General features: G+C 40.4%; 1 protein-coding gene across 1 annotated transcript in view; it reads right to left on the reverse strand.

The window, feature by feature from the left end:
• The window catches only part of DDX1 (DEAD-box helicase 1), a 33,989-nt gene extending 15,165 nt beyond the window's left edge, over positions 1 to 18,824 (reverse strand). The window contains exons 1-14 of the mRNA XM_026519127.4: positions 18,707 to 18,824; positions 16,065 to 16,116; positions 15,708 to 15,771; positions 14,545 to 14,574; positions 13,835 to 13,931; positions 12,006 to 12,053; positions 10,783 to 10,866; positions 8,955 to 9,038; positions 8,502 to 8,578; positions 7,753 to 7,825; positions 5,896 to 5,972; positions 5,667 to 5,781; positions 4,796 to 4,934; positions 318 to 378 (exon numbers count right to left, since the gene is read on the reverse strand). Coding sequence (XP_026374912.1) covers positions 318 to 378; positions 4,796 to 4,934; positions 5,667 to 5,781; positions 5,896 to 5,972; positions 7,753 to 7,825; positions 8,502 to 8,578; positions 8,955 to 9,038; positions 10,783 to 10,866; positions 12,006 to 12,053; positions 13,835 to 13,931; positions 14,545 to 14,574; positions 15,708 to 15,771; positions 16,065 to 16,116; positions 18,707 to 18,722 — 1,017 coding nt within the window. The 5' untranslated portion in view covers positions 18,723 to 18,824. The remainder of the gene's footprint in view (positions 1 to 317; positions 379 to 4,795; positions 4,935 to 5,666; positions 5,782 to 5,895; positions 5,973 to 7,752; positions 7,826 to 8,501; positions 8,579 to 8,954; positions 9,039 to 10,782; positions 10,867 to 12,005; positions 12,054 to 13,834; positions 13,932 to 14,544; positions 14,575 to 15,707; positions 15,772 to 16,064; positions 16,117 to 18,706) is intronic.
• Between the last annotated feature and the right edge of the window lie 3,670 nt (positions 18,825 to 22,494).

The following is a 22,494-nucleotide window of genomic DNA, read 5'->3' on the forward strand; positions in this document are numbered from 1 at the left end:
TTTTCCATTATTCCTAAAACAAAGGACTCTTAATTCATGAGAAAGCAAGAAGAAAATCCTCCAAGTGCTCACAAGGTAAACCAAAAGAAAAAAAAAATGACGTATGCTGAATTGTGCACGAGGGGTTTGGAATAACTACCAAGCTATATACTCCTGGAAAAGAAAAGACATACTTGCAACATGTTTTTGAACAAACTTTGTTTTCATCTTGTGCTCATTTCAGCCTCACTTGATTTTTCTTGAAACACAACAGAACTACACTGCCAAAATGACAACTCATAATGTAACCTCTTAAAAATTTTAAAAGTACAACTTACCCCATTATCCAAAACAGAGAGCTGATCCCGCGCTGCAACACCTCCAATTATCAGAAGCTCCCTGAAATAAAATACCATAATGATAACGTAGAAAAAGGAAGCTTGCTTTATTGTTTGACTTACATCCACTTCCTTTAAGTGGATTACGGTTGAGTTAAGTAACTGAGAAAGAATCTACAATGAAAGGCCGGCGAAGGGTGGAAACCAAGCACACTTGGCAGCAGCCACATAAATGCTAGAGCAGCCAACGTGCTGAGTGAGCAGCATGTGAAAGCTCAGAACCCAGGAGACGCCGGTTCTCACTCGTCTCCATGTCCTCCTGTACTACATTAATTCCTGGCACCCAAAAATCTGCTTTCAATCTACCTTCTTGAACATTTGTGGTTGTAGGTGTACAAAATATCTCTGAAAGAATATATAAATACCAATTTTTACAAGTTGCCTCTGGGTAGGATAACTAAAAGCTGAGGGGAAAAGTTGACAGACTTACTTTTAACAGGATATTCTTTTGTATTGTTTGAATTTTTCTCATTCCTAATAAAAAATTTTTTAATGTTTAGGTTAAAAAGATCACCTTATACCAAGGCAATTCTATGGGGGGGAAAGAACAGCCTTTTCAACAAATGGTGCTGGAACAAATGGATATGCACATGCAAAAGAATGAAGTTAAACCTCTTCTTTATACTACACACAAAAATTAACTCAAAATGAATTACAGGTGCAATTATAAGACATAAAACTATAAAACTCTTAGAAGAAAACATAGGAGTAAATTTTCACGACTTTGGGTTAGGCAAAGTCTCATCATATAGAACAACAAAAACAAAAGCAACAAATAAAAAAATGAATTGGACTTCATCGATATTAAAAACTTTTGTACTTCAAAGACACTACCAAGAGGGTGAAGATATTTGCAAATCCTTTATCTAATAAATACTATTACATGGGTATCAGACTATATAAAGAACTCTCATAGCTCAACAAAAAGACAACCCGATTGAAAAATAGGCAAAGAATGTGGACGTTACAGATGGCCAAGAAGCATAAGAAAATATGTTCAACATCATTAGCTATTAGGAAAATGCAAATCAAAACCATAGTAAGATACTACTTCACACCTATTAGAGTCCTCTTAGGACGGCTACAATCAAAATGAGAGGGAAGTGTTGATGAGGATTTGGAGAAACTGGAACCCTTACACGTTACTAGTAGGAATGTAAGGCGGTGTTGTCACTTTAGAACACAGTTGGGCTGTGCCTGAAAACACTGAACATGAAGTTACTATATGATCCAGCAATTCCACTCCTAGGTATATAGCCAGAAGAAATGAACTGGGACTGGAAGGGAAGATGAATAGTAAAATCTTGCACACTAATGTTCACAACACAGTAGCCAAAAAGTGGTAACAACCCAAATGTCCATCATGGATTCATAAGCAAAAACATGGTGAGTGCATATAAAGGGGATAGTTTTTGGCAATAAAAAAAACTAAGCACTGATCCACGCTGTGTCATGAACGAACCCTGACAACATCATGCTAAGGGAGAGGGCCAGTCACAAAAGAGCATGTATCACCCAATCCCATTCATGTAAAAAGTCCAAAATAGGCAAATCTACAGACAGATAATAAATCAGTGGCTGCCTCGGCATGGCGAGGTCAGGAGGACACCTAATGGCTGTTAACAGGTACAGTGTTTCCTTTGAGGGTTAGGAAAAAGTTTAAAAACTAGTTTTGGTGATAGCTGTACAACTGTGAACATAATAAAAACTAAAAGCAACCTAACACTTGAAAGAGTGGATTGTATGGTATGTGAATTAGATCTCACTAAACCTATTTACAAAAAGATTGTCTCCGTCTTATAAAGCAGGCAAAATTATTTCCTGATACAGCCAGGTAACTTTCAATCAGAAATATTAACCATGTATCTTCCTTTATTAATTTTATTCTTAATGATTAGTCTTTTAAAAAATCCCAGAGCACACTAAGAAAGTAGATGACTTTAACAATGAGCCTTGTAACACCACGACTGATTTAAAAATTGGCTTTATGGTTTCCTATCTTCATCTTGAACAATTCAGATAGGAGAAATAACACAAAGCGCTTTCTCACCTATAAATGTCCATTATCTTGGCATATTCCCTAACCACTTACCACTCTAGAGCCATTACATTTCCTAAATCTGGTAATATTAGATGCCACATTATCTATATAAGAATCACCTGGAAGAGCTGCCATTTTTAAGAAAACAAATTCTAATTCCTATTCCCTGGAAATTCTGATTCAATATATCCAAAAGAGAAACAATAAATAATTTGTATCTTTAAATAAGGTCCCTAAGTTTCCAGGTTTGGAATCTATGGTCCTTAAATCTATCATTTCTTCTCCTATAATACTCTTACCCACTTTCCTTATCAAATATATGTATCCCTATAAATTTAGCAGAAGAATACACACACACACACCCCAATCTATGCCTGTATGCAAAGCACTGTAGGCTTGGGGAATATAAAAGAACAGACCCTGTCTTAAGGATTGTAAAACTAAGCTAGGATGAGCAAAGCTATGCATATTTAAAACAAGGAACACTAACATGTGACAGTGTGTAAGGACTAAGGTGAGGCATACACAGTCAGTGGTATCCAAGGAGGGAGAAAGAACTGGGCTGGTATAACCAAGTCAGCGTCACAGACTAGCACTTGAGCTGGGTTTTGAAGGAAGGCTCCTTTGTACAGAACACCAAAATGAGTAAACCACAATTTTACCTTCTTAACAAATAAATTGATTTTATTATTCATCTTCCCTTCCAGTCCCTGTTCATAAGCATGTTAACCTCTACACATAATTACAGCACAAAAATCCATTCATGTTAGCATTTTACATTCTTCCAAAAAACACTCTCTTACGAAGAATTCCAAGTCCCTTACACGAAGCAGATGCCCTGGTTGTGTCCTCCTACAGTGACTTTCCCTATCGTATCCCCAAGGCATTTTACCCCATTTATTCCATTGTTTCTCTCCCTTTCACACAATCCCCACACTCCCACACTTAATTCTGTGAAAGCAAGGACTTTCTCATTGTTATGTCCCTGATCCTGAGCCTAAAACTTCACACATAGTAGGTATTCAAATAGTTCCCGAATAAGTGACGGCATCAGTCCTCAAAACAAAATTAAGAATTATTTTACCTAAAAAACTGTATCAACTATAATTTATCCCTGAGTAAGTTTAGCTTGTAAGATCAGTATTAAAAAGATGGTCCTGCATGATGTCAACAATTCCAAGTTTCTGAAATCAGACAGCGGTGATGCTGGCACACCCTGATGATGCCAAAAACCACTGAATTGGCCCCACGTTGGGTGTAGAGATTACTTAAAAATCAAAACAAACAAAAAAACCAAAAAAACCCCACTGAATTGTATACTTTAAATGGTGAATTTTATGGTGTGAAAATTATGTTTTAATAAAAAAGGTAATTAACAAAAATCGAGTGACAAATCAACTCAGAGTAGTTTATAAGGTCCGGCCTACCTCAAAACAAAAGGGGTTGCTACTGAGCAAGAAGCTCCACAAGATCACTTAACTTAGGGTCTCCCTCCAGTGGCACCGAGAGGCCTCTGACGAGGCAGTGACCAGTGAAAGCCCTCATCCCTGTGAGACAGGCTAGACTCAGCTTCCCCAAACGGTTTACCAACATGCTAGAAACAGTGATGTATTTTCTATACAAGTGAAGTGATGAATCTAACACTGAATGAAATGTTCCCTTTAAAAATTTAATTTTGGGGCGCCTGGTGGCACAGTCAGTTAAGCCTCCAACTCTTGGCTTTGGCTCAGGTCGTGATCTCAGGGTCATGGGATTAAGCCCCACTTCAGGCTCTGTGCTTGCTCAGGGAGGAGTCTGCTTAAGATTCTCTCTCCCCTCTCCTTGTGCCCCTCTGCACCCCCCACCCCCGCATATGTGCACACCCTGCCTCTAAAATAAATCTTTAAAAAATACAAAATAAAAAGTTAATCTTTAGTGATACTGTTTTGCAAACCATGACATTTCATGTAAGAGAAAAATCTCAATTTGCTTATTTTTGAACCAACTTATCAAACAGGAGTTTTAGAGGTGCCTGGGTGGCATCCAACTCTTGATTTCAGCTCAATTTTTGATCTCAGCGTTGCGATATCCAGCCTCCTCAGGCTCTGGGCTGGGAGTAGAGCCTGCTTAAGATTCTCTCGGCCCCTCCCCAACCCCAGCGCGTGAGAGCACCCGCTCTTTCTCTCCCCCTCAAAAAACAAAACAAAACAAACAAAAAAAATACTTGTTTTATATAAACACTAATTGCTACTCTATATCAAAGTTAAATAGTTACACACTCACACATGCGCGTATGTACGCATACTGAATTTCTACCTCATTTTTTTTGTCTTACTCTTCTTCCACACCACCTCAAACCTAAAAACAACAGGCATTTGAGCACAAAAGGAAGCTTTACCTTAATTTAGGATTATCAATATATTTCTTAAATTGCTTGACGTTATTCAAAGTCTGTTCAGCTAACTCTCGGGAGGGCTCGACGATGAGAGCTTTCGGAGCATTGGGGAGAAACTTTGTTTGTGCCACCTGCGCATTACCTTAAAAAATAAAAACCAGTGGAACATGTTCAAATCACACCTCAGTACCTTTACTTGTAAAGCATGAGCATAAATATTCCAATATCAAAATTTTCAATAACAACTGTCAAAAACTATAGGAGATGGTCATAAAACAAAGTAAAGCTAAGATTCCTAAAATGAACTACGGCTTCTTTAAATTTACTTGCAATGACTGCAATTGATTATATGTTTTGTGATAAAGTAAACAAGCTATGAAATGTATTTACTTTAAGTAACTGAATTAAATTAGCCAACAGAATGATAAGAGTTTGAGTTTTGGAATCCAACTGCTTGGGTTTAAATTCAGTTCTACCACTTACTTGCTGTGTGACCTTGGGCAAGTTACGTCAAGTCCCTATTCCTCGAGGCCTTTGTCTGTAAAATGGGAAGAGTACTACCTTATAGGGTTGTGAAGGTTAAATAATCTATGTAAAGAATGTAACACAGTGCCAAGGCACTTAATAAGCACAATTTTATAAATACTAGGTATCATCAACATGATCGGGTTCCCCCAAATGCCTAAACTGAAACCAAATACTCAACAGTTTATGAATTAGGTTCTGAAACTGAATTCTACTGATGTGTTAAGTAAAAAGGTGTGACTGAACCAGCACAGGGAGCATGTGTAACTCACTCACTACGAGCAGCCTCCTTACTGAAGTTTTCGCCAGTACCCCATTCCTGCAATTCTTACCCACTCAAGAGCAATACCTGTGTGCTGTGATTTAACAACATAACTATCCGATGCCTTGGAAAGAGCAACAAAACCATCTTTTGGTGGAAACTTAAATTCTTCTTCACCGAAATTAAATTTTAGTTCGGCATTCTAGCATGGAATAAAGGGAGAAAATGAAAATTCTTAACCTAACAGCAAACTAACCAGTACAAAATAAAGCAGATCAAAGTAGCTTATAAACATAGCAAACATTTTTCTGATTACCTTCAAAACACAAGCAGGAAAGAGGGCTTGGTTCTTCATATGTGGTGGTATTTCAAATGCCAGACCAAGCTCTTTTCCTAAAAAAAGAGAGATTGAGGAAAGCGAAATGATCAGAAAAGAACCTCCACATGCTCACATCATCCAATCTACCAATCTACTCACATTCGTGCTGTCCCGTCCCGTCCCCGCGGGTCTACCAACCCACCCACATTCGTGCTGTCCCGTCCCGTCCCCGCGGGTCTACCAACCCACCCACATTCGTGCTGTCCCGTCCCGTCCCCGCGGGTCTACCAACCCACCCACATTCGTGCTGTCCCGTCCTGTCCCCACGGATAGACTGGGCTGCCTAATGCCAAACTTCACTTTTTTACTTTCCTCCCACAAGTGCCCCTTCTCCCGCTCTACATTTTCAATCACTCCCTTCGTACCAGATCACTTCCACTGGACACTTCAAAGAGGCAGTCCACAGCATACCAGCATGCTCTAACATTAAAACACAGACAGCCTCCCTAAATCCACATCTTCCTTCATTTACCTTCTATTTTTCTTCTCTCGTTTGTAGTAAAATTCCCTGATTTCAGTTTTCCCTCTGTCATTTCATTTCATCCCATTCTCTACTGAAGTGATTCCCAATCAGGCTCTCCCCATCTCACCCGTCACGCTCATCAAAACAGAGATCATTAGTGATATCCACTTGTCAACCCAGTGGTTAATCTTCATCTTTCTTTCTAGGCTATACCCATCAGCAGCACTGGGTACAATCTGATTCCTCCCTCCTTCAAATACGTTTTTCACCTGGACTGCAGGACATCAATCTCTCTTGGTTCTCCTCCTCCTTCACCTCCGCTAAGATTCTCCTCAATTTGCTGACTTCTAACCAAAAGAACACCCCAGGACTCAGATCTCCCCTATTCCTTATCTATTCTCATTCCCTAGGTGATCTCATCCAGTCCTCTGGCTTTAAATATCATCTATAAGCCAACATCTCCCAAAGCTGTATCTCCAACCCTGACCTCCTGACTTACACATTTAACCATTTACTTGACTTCACCACTTAGATGTGTAATAAGTATCTCAAACTTAATATGCCCCAAATAGAACCCCCAGCATCCCACTGGCTCCCTATCTACTGCTACCACGCCTGCCACTCTGTTTTTAACACAGAAGCCGTGATACAGTGAAAGTGAAGAGAGAGGATATCAATTCACTACTCAAAACCATAATGGCTTCCAATCTCACTCAGAAAGTTTGTATCATGGCCTAGAAGGCCCTATATGGCCTGGCCTCACTATCTCAACTGACCTAACATTCTACCACCCCGCTCCATGCTCAGTGTGTTCCAGACCCACTGCCCTCCTCAGTGTCACTCAAATACCTTAAGCACGCTTTTGTCTCAAGGCCTTTGCATTTACTGTTCCCTCTGCTTGAAATACTCTCTAAAGATTTTTGTACAGCCCACCACCCAACTCATCCAGAGTGCTACTCAAATGGCACCTTCCCAGAGAAGGATTCTCTGGCCACCTAGTCTAAAGTAGCATACCCCTAGACTGCTATCACCCTCCGTTCCCCTTACCCTGATTACAATTTCAGTGCATTTGTTCCAACCTAACATATTACCCATCTGTCTCTCCCCCCACCAGTACGTAAGCCACAAGACGAAACATGTTTGTCTACTCCATCTTCTGCTCTATCTCCAGTACCTACCGGTGTACCTGGCATTGAGGAGAAGCTCAGTAGGTATTGGTTCAAAAGAAGAGCAGGGAAGGAGGGAGGACTGAAGAAGAGGGTAAGGGAATTACAAATCACAAATACTGGGCATCATATCGTCTCTAAGAAGGCAATCCATTAAACGCTTACCATTTTTGGAGAATTTGACATGCCCTTTATCTATATCAAGGTAACATCCAATGGTATCATGCATAGTGAATTCCTAGAAAAGCAGAAAGTGAAGTGCTGTTAATAGAAAGAAAAATCGTAAATTAAAGCTAAAAGTTCACATACAACTACATTAAAAATAGTCAGTGCTTCAAAATCATTCCTTGAAGCTCTAACGTCGGTGTTAAAAATGCCTATTGGGGCTCCTGGCTCAGTTGGTGTAGCACACAACTCTTGACCTCAGAGTTCTGAGTTCAAGCCCCATGTTGGGTGTAGAGATTACTTAAAAATAAAATCTTTAACAAGAAAACAAAAGCCTATTACAGCATGTCCTATATCACAGTAGAGGCATCTTGACAGGCTTTTTAGAATCAACATGATATTCAGGCTCATCCACGTTACTACAGATAAAGATTTGACAGAAAACCACACTTAGATTCGCCACGACTAAAGAGAAGAACATATGTATTCAAGTCAAAGCCAAAATCAAAATGGGTGAAAACAGAGACAATGTAATATATTTTGGAGAGGCTAATAAATGGCATAAGGGAAAAATATTTATCTCATTTTGTAACTTTTCTTCAGTGAAATCCAAATCTGAACTTTCGGTGGAAAATATTCAGAAAATCCACTTGAATTTCAGAGTCCCTTTTATACCCCTAGACATATCACAAGTGATCAAATACGTACACAAGAAAACTTACTACGATCAGGTCAATAATACAACTTACCTCTCCATAATTATCAAATTGTTTATTATGGGATTTCTTCCCCGTTCCACCAAAGCCAAATCCGAACTTGTCAGTACCTAGATTTTAAAATGTATTTTATTTATGTGGTTAAGAGTAAATATAAAACTAAAAGCTCTGTACAAATCTATCAAACTACAAAAACTTGAAGCATCTATGCAATATCATGTGGTAAATATTTACGCATACTAACGGTGCTCTGACTTCACTCACATCTTAACCTTCTTCCTCCTGTTTTACTCTGTAATAATATGTATTTTTTAGTACTTCAAATCTTTTTGGAACACAGTGAAGTACACATAGATTTATTATTTCCGAGTTTTGAAAATATACACTTTGTGTGGTTAAGTTTATTATTTCGCTCCCCGCTATAATAAAATGTCAACAATCTGCAAATATAAACCAGTAAATTCAGTTAACTTTAGAAACGCTTACCTAGGTCTAAGGAAGCCTGCATGGAAGACCACCCAACTCTGCATAATCCTTGGTCATGACAGGATACTTCATAGTAGTGCTTCCCTATAAGGGCAAAATACTTCGAGATTTATATGCACTTACGAATCATTTACCATGTAGCCACTTTCCCATTGTTTCTGAATTACAATTTTGTATGTTCTGAATGAAGAACTATAGACCTTTTTGTAACAGTAGAAATCTTTTCAGATCCTTGATTTAACTGGGGGCATCACAATGCCGGATTTCGAGCTGTACTACAAAGCCGTGATCACAAAGACAGCATGGTACTGGCACAGAAACAGACACATAGACCAATGGAACAGAATAGAGAACCCAGAAATGGACCCTCAGCTCTTTGGGCAACTTATCTTTGATAAAGCAGGAAAAAACATCCGGTGGAAAAAAGACAGTCTCTTCAATAAATGGCGCTGGGAAAATTGGACAGCTACATGCAAAAGAATGAAACTTGACCACTCTCTCACACCATACACAAAGATAAACTCCAAATGGATGAAAGACCTCGATGTGAGACAGGAATCCATCAAAATCCTAGAGGAGAACATAGGCAGCAACCTCTACGACATCGGCCAAAGCAACCTTTTTCATAACACATCTCCAAAGGCAAGAGAAACAAAAGATAAAATGAACTTGTGGGACTTCATCAAGATACAAAGCTTCTGCACAGCCAAGGAAACAGTCAAAAAAACTAAGAGGCAGCCCACGGAATGGGAGAATATATTTGCAAATGACGCTACATATAAAAGACTGGTATCCAAGATCTACAAAGAACTTCTCAAACTCAACACGCGAGAAACAAATAAACCATAAAACTTAGGGCAGAAGATATGAACAGACACTTTTCCAATGAAGACATACAAATGGCTAACAGACACATGAAAAAATGTTCAAAATCATTAGCCATCAGGGAAATTCAAGTCAAAACCACACTAAGAAACCACCTTACGCCAGTTAGAATGGCAAAAATTGACAAGGCAAGAAACAACAATTGCTGGAGAGGATGTGGAGAAAGGGGATCCCTCCTATATTGTTGGTGGGAATGCAAGTTGGTACAGCCACTCTGGAAAACAGCGTGGAGGTCCCTTAAAAAGTTAAAAATTGAGCTACCCTATGACCCAGCCATTGCACTACTGGGTGTTTACCCCAAAGATACAGACGTAGTGAAGAGAAGGGCCATATGCACCCCAATGTTCATAGCAGCATTGTCCACAATAGCTAAATCGTGGAAGGAACCTTGATGCCCTTCAACAGATGACTGGATTAAGAAGTTGTGGTCCATATATACAATGGAATATTACTCAGCTATCAGAAAGAACGAGTTCTCAACATTGGCTGCAACATGGACGGCACTGGAGGAGATAATGCTAAGTGAAATAAGTCAAGCAGAGAAAGACAATTATCTTATGATTTTTCTCATCTATGGAACATAAGAACTAGGAAGATCGATAGAAGAAAGGGATAAAGAAAGGGGGGGTAATCAGGAGGGGGAATGAAGCATGAGAGACTATGGACTCTGAGAAACAAACTGAGGGCCTCAGAGGGGAGGGGGGTTGGGAGAATGGGATAGACTGGTGATGGGTAGCAAGGAGGGCACGTATTGCATGGTGCACTGGGTGTTATACGCAACTAATGAATCATCGAACTTTACATCAGAAACCAGGGGATGTACTGTACAGTGACTAACATAATATAATAAAATACATTAAAAAAAATAAAGCTACTTAAAGAAAGTTCATATATTAATACACTACTTCACAAGTTCATTCAAGTACAAATGCTATTTAAATACCTTTCGTTAATCCTTTAGTAGCTCTGCATCCATGCCACTCCTTCACTTCTCTGCTTTGACAACAAAGACCATCGGACCCAATTGCTGGATTTGAGAAAAACACAAAAGACCATGCCAGTTACTAACAGGTTACATACATTAAGCATCCTGAAACAAATATCAGTCAGTCTCACCAATAAAATAATTCCTTCACTTGTTGCAACATTCCAGACACTGAGACTTACTGATTCCTGAGTAATAAGATCTTCCTCAAAAGTAACTGTCCTTATTCATCCCTGGAGGGCCTTGGCCATGTGGCGGACTAGTTCCTATACTGCTATCTGTTAACTAGGACAAGGCTTTACTGCATCAGGTATGGAAAGGAATCAACACAGCACCCAATCTCACTGCCACTGATACTGTAATTGTATCACCAACACAAATGTGTCTAGACAACCATTCTCTCAAGTCTTTTAAAGAAATGGATCCTCAGAAGGGATGCAGCACTCACTCATCAATCCCTGTTACTCTGATTTTATGCTTAAATTAGAGCCTGAGCAAATACTACACTAAAAGGAAAACAGGAAGTATCTCTGGCTTGTTCCCCAATCCATGGATCCAGATCCATAAAGAGAAAGCAGGAAAAAGCACAAATAAATACACCTGTCGTTATTTGTTAATACTAGGACCCTAAAAAATTATGCTCTATATTCTACCTCACAGTCAGTCACAGTGCTTATTAGAGCTTCCTGACTCTAAGGAAAGCATATGGCTTTGTCTGTACCGGAGAGAAACCATAACTTCTGCCCTGGGTCAGGCCTGCAACCCATATTCAGCACCTGAATGTAGAAGAAACTTTCAAGACAAGCATCTACATACATATGTATATTTAGATCCTAAGTACATATAGAATTTGTTTCTAATTATAATTTTACATTGCTGCAGATGGGGCATGAATTATGTCAGCACCCTTACTGAATAAATCATCCTTTTTCCCACTGAAATGTTGTTTTCTGCATATTAATGTATCATATATACTGGGACATATTTCCATCATATTCCAATGACATATTTGACTATTCCTATATCACTATTAGACCACTTAAATGTAGTGACTGTATTCTAGTATCTGGTAAATTAAGTCTTCATATACTATTCTTTTTCATAATTTTCTTGGTATTCTCAGGTATTATTAAAAACAAATTTCTGAATTACGAATAAGCTGCTAAAATCTGTCCACTTACCAAAAGCAGATCCTCTATCATATGGGTTCATCTGCCATTTGTTGAGCACTAAAATTAAAATAAGTCACACACAATCATACGAAATGGAAAACACTCTCTAAAAAATAAACCAAATCTTTTGTATTTTATATAATACCTTAATGCTCTAGATTTAATATGATTTTACAAATTACTTAGAATGTATAAGTAAACATTTTGCTGTTTTTATTAAAGGCAAAACTGAAAGTGAAAACTGACACAAGTCAAAGGCAATAAGCACTGCCCTCTGAGCTAAAGGCTTTTCTCCTCACTTGCTTCACTGCACTTGGTAGTAGACAGCACTGATCTTTGTCGTAACCATGAAGGCACTGATAAAATGAAGCTTTGGTAACTAAACACATCAAAATAAATGACCAACATATCAGGACCTAGTTAAGTACTCTGTATCATTTTTAAGAGAAAAGCAAATCCTTTAAATAAGTCAGTATCACATTCAAGTCATAATTTTTTCTTTGCTCACTTGCACAGGATCAGCATTTTCCTTTTTCTAAAACATCTTAACCATCTACGGATAACCAAAGAATTGTAATAGCTAGAGAATTCTGCGTGTTTTCAGGCCTCATTTCCTGCAAAAGGTAGAAATCTTTTCTAGATTATTTGTGGTCAAATGATACCTATCATCTGCTTAAACACTCTGATGGAGAAGTAACTTACTCTTGAGGTTCTCGCTCTCATTGTGGGCTCCATCTAGTTACTAGTAAATACTTAAAACATAAATCTTCATTAGATTATTTCTAATCAGTCCTGGTCCTTTCTAGAACCATTATTTTCTCTCTAGATCCCTTTGAAGATTTTACAATTATCTCATCTCTCTTGTACTTGTTTCTCCATGTTTAAACATCTAGTTTCTTTATTCCTCACAGGCCTTTGAAATTACTACCATTCTGCTTCTGTTCCTCTGGAAGCATCCTCTTTTATCACCATCTCTCATAAATGAGGGTTTATAGTTGTTTCAAGTTCTAAAACTATTTTCGAATAGGCCAATAGTCTAAAGAGTTCATATCCATTATCTCACACAATTTATTTACAAATGAGTTCATTCTATGAACTATGCAACATTGTTACTTTCAAACTACTGAGAAGACAAACGTTAATGTGCCAAGTTCACTCCACTTAAGCTTGCTATTTTGTCACAATACAGAACAAATTTTGTCAAAATATAACAAAACCATAGATGACTCAAGGCAGAATGGGATTCAGAACCATTTAATCAAAGCAACACAATTTACAGATGAGGAAATTGATGTAAGATTATTCATGGCATAGATAGGACTAGAAATCCTAGTAAAGGATCAATCTCCATGTAAACAGGACTAAACACAACAGACTTTAAAATTCATACCTTACATTTTAACTTCCTGGACTCCTTTCTTATCTTAAAAACAATGCATGCCTCCTTTCCCTGTGGAAAGCGGTATCTCCCACCATCATGGAGTTTTATTCCACCAATTTCTTTATAAAATCCTTAATACTTTTGTAAAAGTTCCAATTTATCTTTAATATTAGACATAAAAGGTATTAAGAAAAACATTAAAATAACTAAATATAATTTCCAAAATGCCAGTGTTTTCTCAAAGAAAGCACTAATAGTATTTTAGGAGGGACAATCTTTCACTGTTTATGCTGTAAATGGCATTTAGTATCCCTGATTTCCAGAGCACCAAATGCCAACAGCCCTATTCCCCAAATACTGACAACAAAAATGCACACTCTAACGTCCCATCTGTCAATGCCAGGAATGAGAATTACTATTTTTACATAAGAGGAAAATATTAATATGCAAAACTTACCTGAAGCACCAGTTTTAATTGTTGTTTTTCCTTTTTTGCCTTCCTGTTGGTCTTTCAGAGTCTCATAAACTATCTGGATAACTGGAATACTGAAAGCCTATCAAAGAAACAATAGTTCTCTACATTAGTATTCAGATATTAATGACAATTTAACAATCAATGTTACAAGTTACACATGCATATTAAATAATTACATATTCCAGATTGATACTCTAATTTCATTTGCCCAAACCTAAAATACCAGCAAAATAACAAGAGAGTTGATTAAATGAAGGAAACAGGAGGCAGCTGACAACCCAAAACCATAAACAATGGGGACCTCCAGAACGAACCTAAACTAAAGAGGAAAAATACTGTCCAGTCTGACAAACTGCTTCCCTGGTCCAGGCCAACAGGAAAGCCACCTCTATCTGCAGCCTCTTTATTACCAGAGCCATTGCATTAAAATTCAGGAATAAATATAAATACAAAAGATACTGCAACTCTTTATCCAGTATCAGCTTAAAACTGTACTAGTCTTAAACATATATGCTTGCAGATCTTATTTCAGAATTAGCTGGCAACTAAAATATCACTCCCAGTGGCAAGCAATCATTTCCTTACATTTTGGAAAAGGTTGTTTTATTAAATATTCAAAGTAAAAACTACTGTTCAAACTTGCGTTGAAATTCAACTCTTACAAAGTAAGTCAATTTAAGTTTATTACTTACACCAGTTTTTCCACTTCCTGTTTCAGCAGCCTAAGTGGGAAAAAAATAGTTGAGTTTACAATTTAGGTTGTCAATTAAAAAGTCAAATTAACATGATAGCATGGAGAAATCTTTAAGACTTGACTGGCTACTGTAATTTTCACAGTGCCTCTTGATCCCTCAGGTTTCTTCAGTCAACTGTGGCTACTGCCAATCCTGTCACTTCTTCCCCATCCCTCAAGAATCTGCTCTCTGCTTTCCTTTCCCATTGCTACCATTCAAATCCAAGCCCTCATCATTCTAACCTAAATTCTTACAAAAGTATCCCAGCAGTATCTAATCTCTGAGCTATACTACAAACTGCTACCAAATCAGTCTTCATAAATACACAGTTCTAATGATGTAACACATCCCCACTTAAAAATGTCCAATGATCACGGGGTCCCTGGGGGGCTCAGTCAGTTAAGCGTCCAACTCCTGGTTTTGGCTGAGGATGAGGCCCTGCATCAGACTCCACTCCTGGTGGAGTCTGCTTGAGATTCTCTCTCTCTGCTCCTCCCCCACCCCCAGCTCATGCTGGCACTCTCTCTCTCTAAAATAATAAAAATTTTTTTAAAAATTTCCCAAGGTCCTCTCTGCCAACAAATACTAATTCTTTAACATGACACTTGAGAAAGAGCCCAAGTAATCTGACCCACTATATACTTCCCATCTTATCTCATGTTACAGGCCTTCCCCCCCCCCCCCCGCCCCCACCACACACATTTTATGCTACCATCTAATTGAATTACTCTGGGATCATGGCCTGCATTCTCCTACTCACTGTTTCTGTTGGTACATTCTCTACTTAACAGAGCATTTCTCTTTCATCTCTCCTTTGCCCAAAATAATACTTCCCCCAAGTAGAGCCCTTTGTATGACAGACATTTATCTGTATACCTGTCTTACTGTGCTAGTGAATTTAAGCTTCTCAAGGGTAAAGACCACATCTAATTCACCTTTGTGTTCCCCACAACTTCTGCCTCATTACTTTGAATACAGTATGTGTATCCTAAATGTTTATGAATAAAAGTAACTTGGTGAAAATATCATTTCTAAGCCTATGGAGCTCTTCAAGTGAGTCACAAACAGCCCCAGAATTGTGTGTCCTCCGCTCCCAAACACCTCCCCAAATGTAAACCTACCATAAGTACATCACCGCCTCCTAGGATCAATGGGATAGATTCAGCCTGGATATCAGTTGGGAGACTAAAAGAATATTTTGAAGAATTTTAGTTAGTAAAAAGAGAATCACCTATACTAAATAAGTCATGTTAAACTATAAACCTAAAAGAGAATTTTATTTGGCAAATAGCACCAATCTTTTACAGCTAAAAATACATCCAAGTTTAAAAAGGAAGCTTTCTAGAATTTAGAGAATCATACGAAAAACTGAATCTTAGTTACTCAACTAGACTCAAAAATATTTGATAGGATCACTAACCACTGTTTATATTACTGAACATTGTTGTCACAGGTACATTTAAGCTTTAGGTACTTACAGCCAATCCATCTCCTCTACAGCTTGAGCAATCTCAGGCATAACACCCATCTCTGAAAATAAAAATTCATTTTAAAAAACGGAACATACTAAACTTTAATAATATTGCTTTTAAAATTACTGTTCAAAGAACAGGGAAAGGCTTTGGAGCACAGCTGTTACGCAGTACCTCCAGAGTATGGCACCATTAAAAGAGTACAGTTTCAGAGAAAGACTTGAGTTCAAATTCAAACTCTCACTAGCAACGTGACCTTGAGCAAACTCTAGAGCTAAGGAAGCTATAAACCTATCTTCTCTACACAAATCAAAGTAGTATGATCTACACTGTAGAGCTATAGGAAGATTATAGATAGTAATATGCATCTGACATATAGTTGTCACTGATACACAGTAGCCACCAGTAAGTGCTTCCTTCCTATGGCCGGCGAAAATCTGCCAGAGTTGGAAAGAAGTTTCTCAACCAACATCTCGGTTGTTTTATATGGAGATTATGTGGAAGTCATGTGCCTTGACTATTCAAGGACCATGTGATTAGCCTCAGCAATCTGAGAAAAGTTAACAGACAAGTGGAGAGATAGCCCACACTTACTGGCAACCATAATAAAACTCTGGCTAACTGAAGAGGGAGGGGCCAGGGTGAAAACTTGGGTAACTGGAAATCACAGCTGAAGAACTACTGTCCTTAATTGTTCAGATGTTTAAATAATTCACTTTGAAGCCACTCCTAAATTAACAGATAGGGTTATTTATAATTGCATTTTGTCATTTTTGTCCTTTCTCAAATGAACTGCAGTAGTTAGTTGGATTGTGTAAACCTCCTTTCCAAATAAGTAATTTTTAAGTCTGCATTTATAAAAATGAAGCTTTTATTATTATTACAAAAATACATATTTCTATTAATAACACTCAAACAATCCTAAGCCCCAGAGATAACCAACTTGGAAATTTTTTATTTCTTATAATTGTGAAAAGGCAAAAATCTACACATTCAATTCGTGCACTGGAAAAACAGCTTTATCTTTGCATGTGAGAAGAATCATACTAGCAAGTAACACAACAGGTACAACAATAAAACTTTAGTACATAGTCAACTAGTTAATATAAATATTAACGATATGGGAAAGTATGAAAATCTTTTTCAAAAAAGGTTCTCCTCCCTCTAAATCTCCCCAGGAAAATCCACAGGTCAAAAAACTAATCAAGATCTAAAGTTGTATATCCAAGCAGACCTTTCTAAGAATTGCTCCCATTAGAGTCCAGCTATATTCTCTCTCTAAAATCTAAGTGCTTGAAAAAAGGGGAGCGATGGTCTTAAATACGCTACAGAGTATAGTGGATGCTGAAGTCGCTCGTGAAATGAGATACTGCAAGCAGCAAGCACAGACTACTTTCAGCAAATTCTAGACGTCTTGCTCCATTCTGGTCATGTTCTCTGCATGTTTGCTTTGGAACCATGTTTTCTCTAAATAGAAGACTTCAATATTCAAGGGAAAAACAGGAATATTCATGTTCTGCGATTCCATGTCTTTACTTCCTATCAGACTCTTCTAAAATTCTTTACCCTAACATGCTTGAAATTTGTGCATGACTCCCAAAGAAGCAAACCTATAAAATGACAATCTGAAACTGCTCTACACTTCTCGGCTCTAAAATCTTGTTTTAGGAGAGCTGGGGAAAGAAAATCAACTACCACTCTGAGTGGATGCCACCTTGCCTCCTCTTACGAGATGCAACTAACACAAACCAGAAGTCCTCTCTGGTGACTTAAAGATGTGGAATTCCTCATGTTTTTACAGGAGTAAACCGAAAAAAGTACAGTACTGTGCTATATCAGAAGTCATCTTAATAGGTTAAGAACACTAAAAGATATTAGGCCTAACGTGATACATTTACTGTTACATAAATTCACTACCTTTAGTATGTATAACGCTTATGCCAGCTTCGTAAAACTGTGGATTTAAAAAGGATGACAAAGAAGAGGGAAAAATCACAACTTTGGGGTTAAATAAGCCACCTCGAATTACTGTTTGGAATAAAGGAGAGGATCATACAGCAAATAAATAACACAGGAGTTTTCCAAACGTATGCTGCGCTAGTGTGTATGCGGACGAACATGATTCAGTATTTAACATTAACGTTGCTATCACTGCGTTTAACAACAAATAAATATCAGACGTGTGCCTGGGGCTTTTCGATCCAGAAAGGCCTGGAAAGACTGGACAGAGGCAGGACGGTCACGTCCGACTGAGCCCTGCCCAGGCGCTGCCGAGCACCGAGCCGGCGCGGGCAGGACAGGGTTCCCGAGCACCACTGCCACGTCAAACAGGCGGGAGGCCTAGCGCCCCGCCGCCGCATCGTTTCCGCGGCCGCGGGTCCCCGGGCGGGCGGGCCGGCCGACGGCGGGGGAGACAGCCGAGGGGGAGCAGGGGGACGCTCGTCCGGCCAGCACCCGGAGAGAAAGGCACTCGCCGACACCAAGGAGCCCGGCCCGGCCCCCTCGAGGCCGCCGCGGGTCCCCCCGCAGTTCCGAGACCCCGCCGCACCTGTCCGTCCCCGCCCCGTGGCTCCCCGCCGGCTGCCCCAGCGCCCGGGCGCGGATGGAGCCTCCCGCACCGGCCCCTCCTCCCCGCTCCAAAGACGCACCAGAAAAGGCCGCCATCTTCGCCCGATGGTGCGCGCTCCGCTCGCTCGCTCTGCCTCCCTCCCTCCGCACTGACACGCTTCGCAGTGGCAGCGCGCGCTTCCGGCCCTTGGGCTGCGGCTTTCTGAGTCCGGGCAGGACCCCAGCCCGGGGAGAACGGTTCCGGTCGAAGAAAAGGCCCGCCCTGGAGCGCGCGGCGCGTGGACCAGGTTCAGCGGGACCTCGCCTTCCACAGGGAGCCGGGACCCGTCATCATCATTAGCCGTGCTAATGGTTACCGTTTACTTCGAGCGTGCCGTGTGTCATCAGGACCACTGTTCCATACGTGAGGAAGCAGAGTTAAGTGATGAGGGGCACACGGTGGCCCAGGATGATCTGACCGTCAAACGCTGCCCTCTCTGGTTCATCACCCCCAATCTCCGAAGATAAGCAGGGCTTTGTGGTGTGTGAAGGATGGAGAGGACGGACTGAGCTCATTGCCCAGAAAACTGATACTAGTGGTGCCTGCGCCCAACACATTCACTTACTACTTTTGGTTTAGGTCTCCCAACCTCCCTGGCACCGTGTTTGAGGTGGTACTGAGCGTTCCAAGGTTATTTGGCTGCCGTGCAATTTTGACTCCTTTCTCTGTGCAGAGAGGGAGCAAGCGTAAATGAATGTTTAGACCTCCCCACACCTCGGTCAGGCAGTATTAGTATTTTTAGATGAGGACAGGAAGATTCAGGAAAGTTAATAACTCATCTAAAGCCACACACAGCGACAAAGGGCTGCGTGGGATCCGAGGAGGGTCTGCTTCACTGCGGGGTGCGGGCTGTACCATCTTGGGGCTGCCCCAGGATGACATGGAGGAAAGTGAACCCCTCAGGCAAGATGCATGGGTGGAGTTGAAAGTGCACCTGCAGGACCCCCTCTTAACCCCTAACAAGTCTGGGCTTGGGTTTACTCAGCTGTAAAATAGCCAGGAATAATGGTACCTGCCTTATCAGATTGTTAAGAGGATTCAATAAAATAGGTAAAGCCTAGCGCATGGAAACCATATGTAAGTGTTAGCTGTGTTACTGTTACGTGTAACAGGATTTGCCTGAAGCTCCAAAAGCCAAGGACAATACGTCGGGCCCTGGAGCTTCACACCTCCAGGGGGCACCATTTACATTAGAGTCTATATCCTCACACGTTATATATATTTCTACAAATGATACCCCTGAGAGTTATGCAATGGAGCAATTCTGAATAGATGCTGCAGCCGAAAGACAGACATGAGATCCCATATCACAAAGGATTTACCTTTAAGCAATCCCTACCTTAAATGTGTAAAAGGATTGAAGGTATAGGAAAAAGAGATTTCTCTGAAGAGAGTTGTTGACATCCTCTGGCATTTTTCCTCTCTCAAGACAGACAGCGTTTTTCAGGGGACTACTCAGAGAATTTTTCATCTCTGGGCTTTGGGAAGCATTAGACATGCTCTGAGAAGCTGTGGCAGGCGGAGGAAAGGGAAGGACAAGGCTGCTGGGGAGCAGGTCACATTTCCAACAGCTGTGGGGTAACACGTGTGACCTTTCCCCCAAGGGCTCACTGGACCTGTGGGAATGGACTTGAAGCTATCTTCAAAGGAAATGTGCTCCAGAGAGCTGCTTGGAGAAGCTAAATGACACAGCAGGCAGGCTCCCAAAGAACCCTGTTGAATGCACACCTTCTAAGCAGAGGAGAGACATCACCTGCCTCATGGAGGATACCAGCAAAAAGTACCCACAGAAAGTACCCCCTCAGAGAATCCTCCTTGCACACGAGTGAACCAGAGAGCACCAGAGTCACATCGTGGCAGCAGCCAGATGAAGGTAAGTGTCTCCCCACCACACATGATTTTATCTCTCCACAGACACCAGAAACAACGGCTAGTGGGAGAGGGGAGAGCAGAGACTGACCACACAGTCCACCCCATTGCCAACCTGGGGAGGGAGGAAGATACAATTTTGGTTCAAGTTGTGAATTTTGCTCATTGCACTAGACTTAATCATTTAATTACAGAAATGAGGCTATCATTGTGATGGAAGAAACCAGACAACTTTTCATTATCTGAGAGTAACCAGAAAAGCTTTGGAAGATGCCAGAGACTCTATCTAGGTCAGAGAAAGAAATAGCCGTAGAGAGGGTTTGAAGGGAATGATGTTTTCTGCTTATGTCCTATCAAGTTTAGCTCATTTAATATACTACCTTAATAAATATGAATGTGGGGGGGGGGGGCAGGTGGGTGTGTGTGGTAATACCCTGAATAATGTAAACTGGGATAAAATGTGATTGGCTACCCACTTTGGCAGGTAAGGACAAGGCCTGCAAAGAAGTCACAGGCAACTTCTTCACTAAACCAAGAGACAGAGAATGAGTGCCCCCAGTCTAGTATGCTACTGGTCTGCTCTTCCCAGAACAAGCTGATAACATGGAGGCCTCCTATCAGGGAAACACTCCTAGAATCCCAGAAATCCAGCAACTTCTAGATCCTTGGGTGGGAGGACGACCACCACCAGGTGGCGCCAAACTGCAGCTGAGCCTGGTAGAGTTTGCCCTGGATTTAAAACTACCAACTGGGACTTTCCCCTGACATTTATTTCTAGAACCTCAAGTAGCACCCCATGTTTCACGTACTTGGGTCTTTTGAACCCCACTAATCATGTTGTGGTGGAATTTTACTACATAATCCACATACCCAGAAAGATTGTGCTGTGTATTTTCAAGTTAGCAGTTCTATAGTCCACTGCAGAACATATGGTTGATTTTACAGCTACTAAGACAGGCCTAGGAAATATGCCCTTCAGATAACCCAGGACAGTGAGGAGTCCAGTGAAGGACTCTGTAGACTGGTCACCCAAAAGCCACACACAGTCCCCTTCCTCCTCCTTGCTTTTCTCTATTGTACAGACTGGGAAAAACAAAACAAAACAAAAAAACCAATCACCTTTGCAGACTCCCTTGGAGAGAGAGATAGCCATGAGCCCCGTTCTGTCTGGAGAGATGTAAATGGAAGTCCCAAGTAGGGACTCTTTAAAGAGAAAGACTTAACTGGCATGTGCTCTTCTTTCTCCTGGGACATGGACATGGTGCCTAGAAAGGCAGAAAATGTGTCATGAAGATGAAAGCTTCATGCTATGGCTATTGAAACAAAATAGGAGGAGATTGGATCCTTGATGACAATGGTAATCCAAGTTGCCAGCCCAGGTCTGGCTACCTCTAGACCTCTTGTGGTTTGAGAATGCCTTATGTACTTGAGCCACTGATAATTCTCTCTTGCTTGCAACCTAACCCATTGCCAATAGGTGCAGAAAAGAATAGAGATGAAACATTCCTCGGTATGGATTTGGTGTAATGAGTCATTCAGAAAATTTTTTCAAATGATTAGAATAGAGCAATAAGCAACCAACTGTGGCTCTAAGGAAGAGGAGACATTGTGGCCTGGGTTGTGAAGGCACCATCCAAAACAGTCCTTGAATACACGGTCATTTCCTCACAACCAAAAATAAGAACGAAATGTGCCATATACAGAGGAGGAAGTGACCCTGAATTCAGCCTAGGAAATAAAACTCAAATCAGGTTGTATACTTTGTCCTTTCGATTGATACCCAACCCCCTCCCCAGACCTCAGTCTGGTTCCTGATAAAGATAAAGCAAGCTGCCTAGTCCCTAAGGATCCAGCCCCAAGAAGATGGAAGCAGTAAGGGAGAGAAAGTTGTCTTAATGTAAAAGAAGTTGGTCAGAAAATGCAATATGTTCATGATATAAACCCAAGTCCTTCCTTGCG

The sequence above is a fragment of the Ursus arctos genome, unplaced genomic scaffold (genome assembly GCF_023065955.2).
Source record: "Ursus arctos isolate Adak ecotype North America unplaced genomic scaffold, UrsArc2.0 scaffold_8, whole genome shotgun sequence".
NCBI lineage: Eukaryota > Metazoa > Chordata > Mammalia > Carnivora > Ursidae > Ursus > Ursus arctos.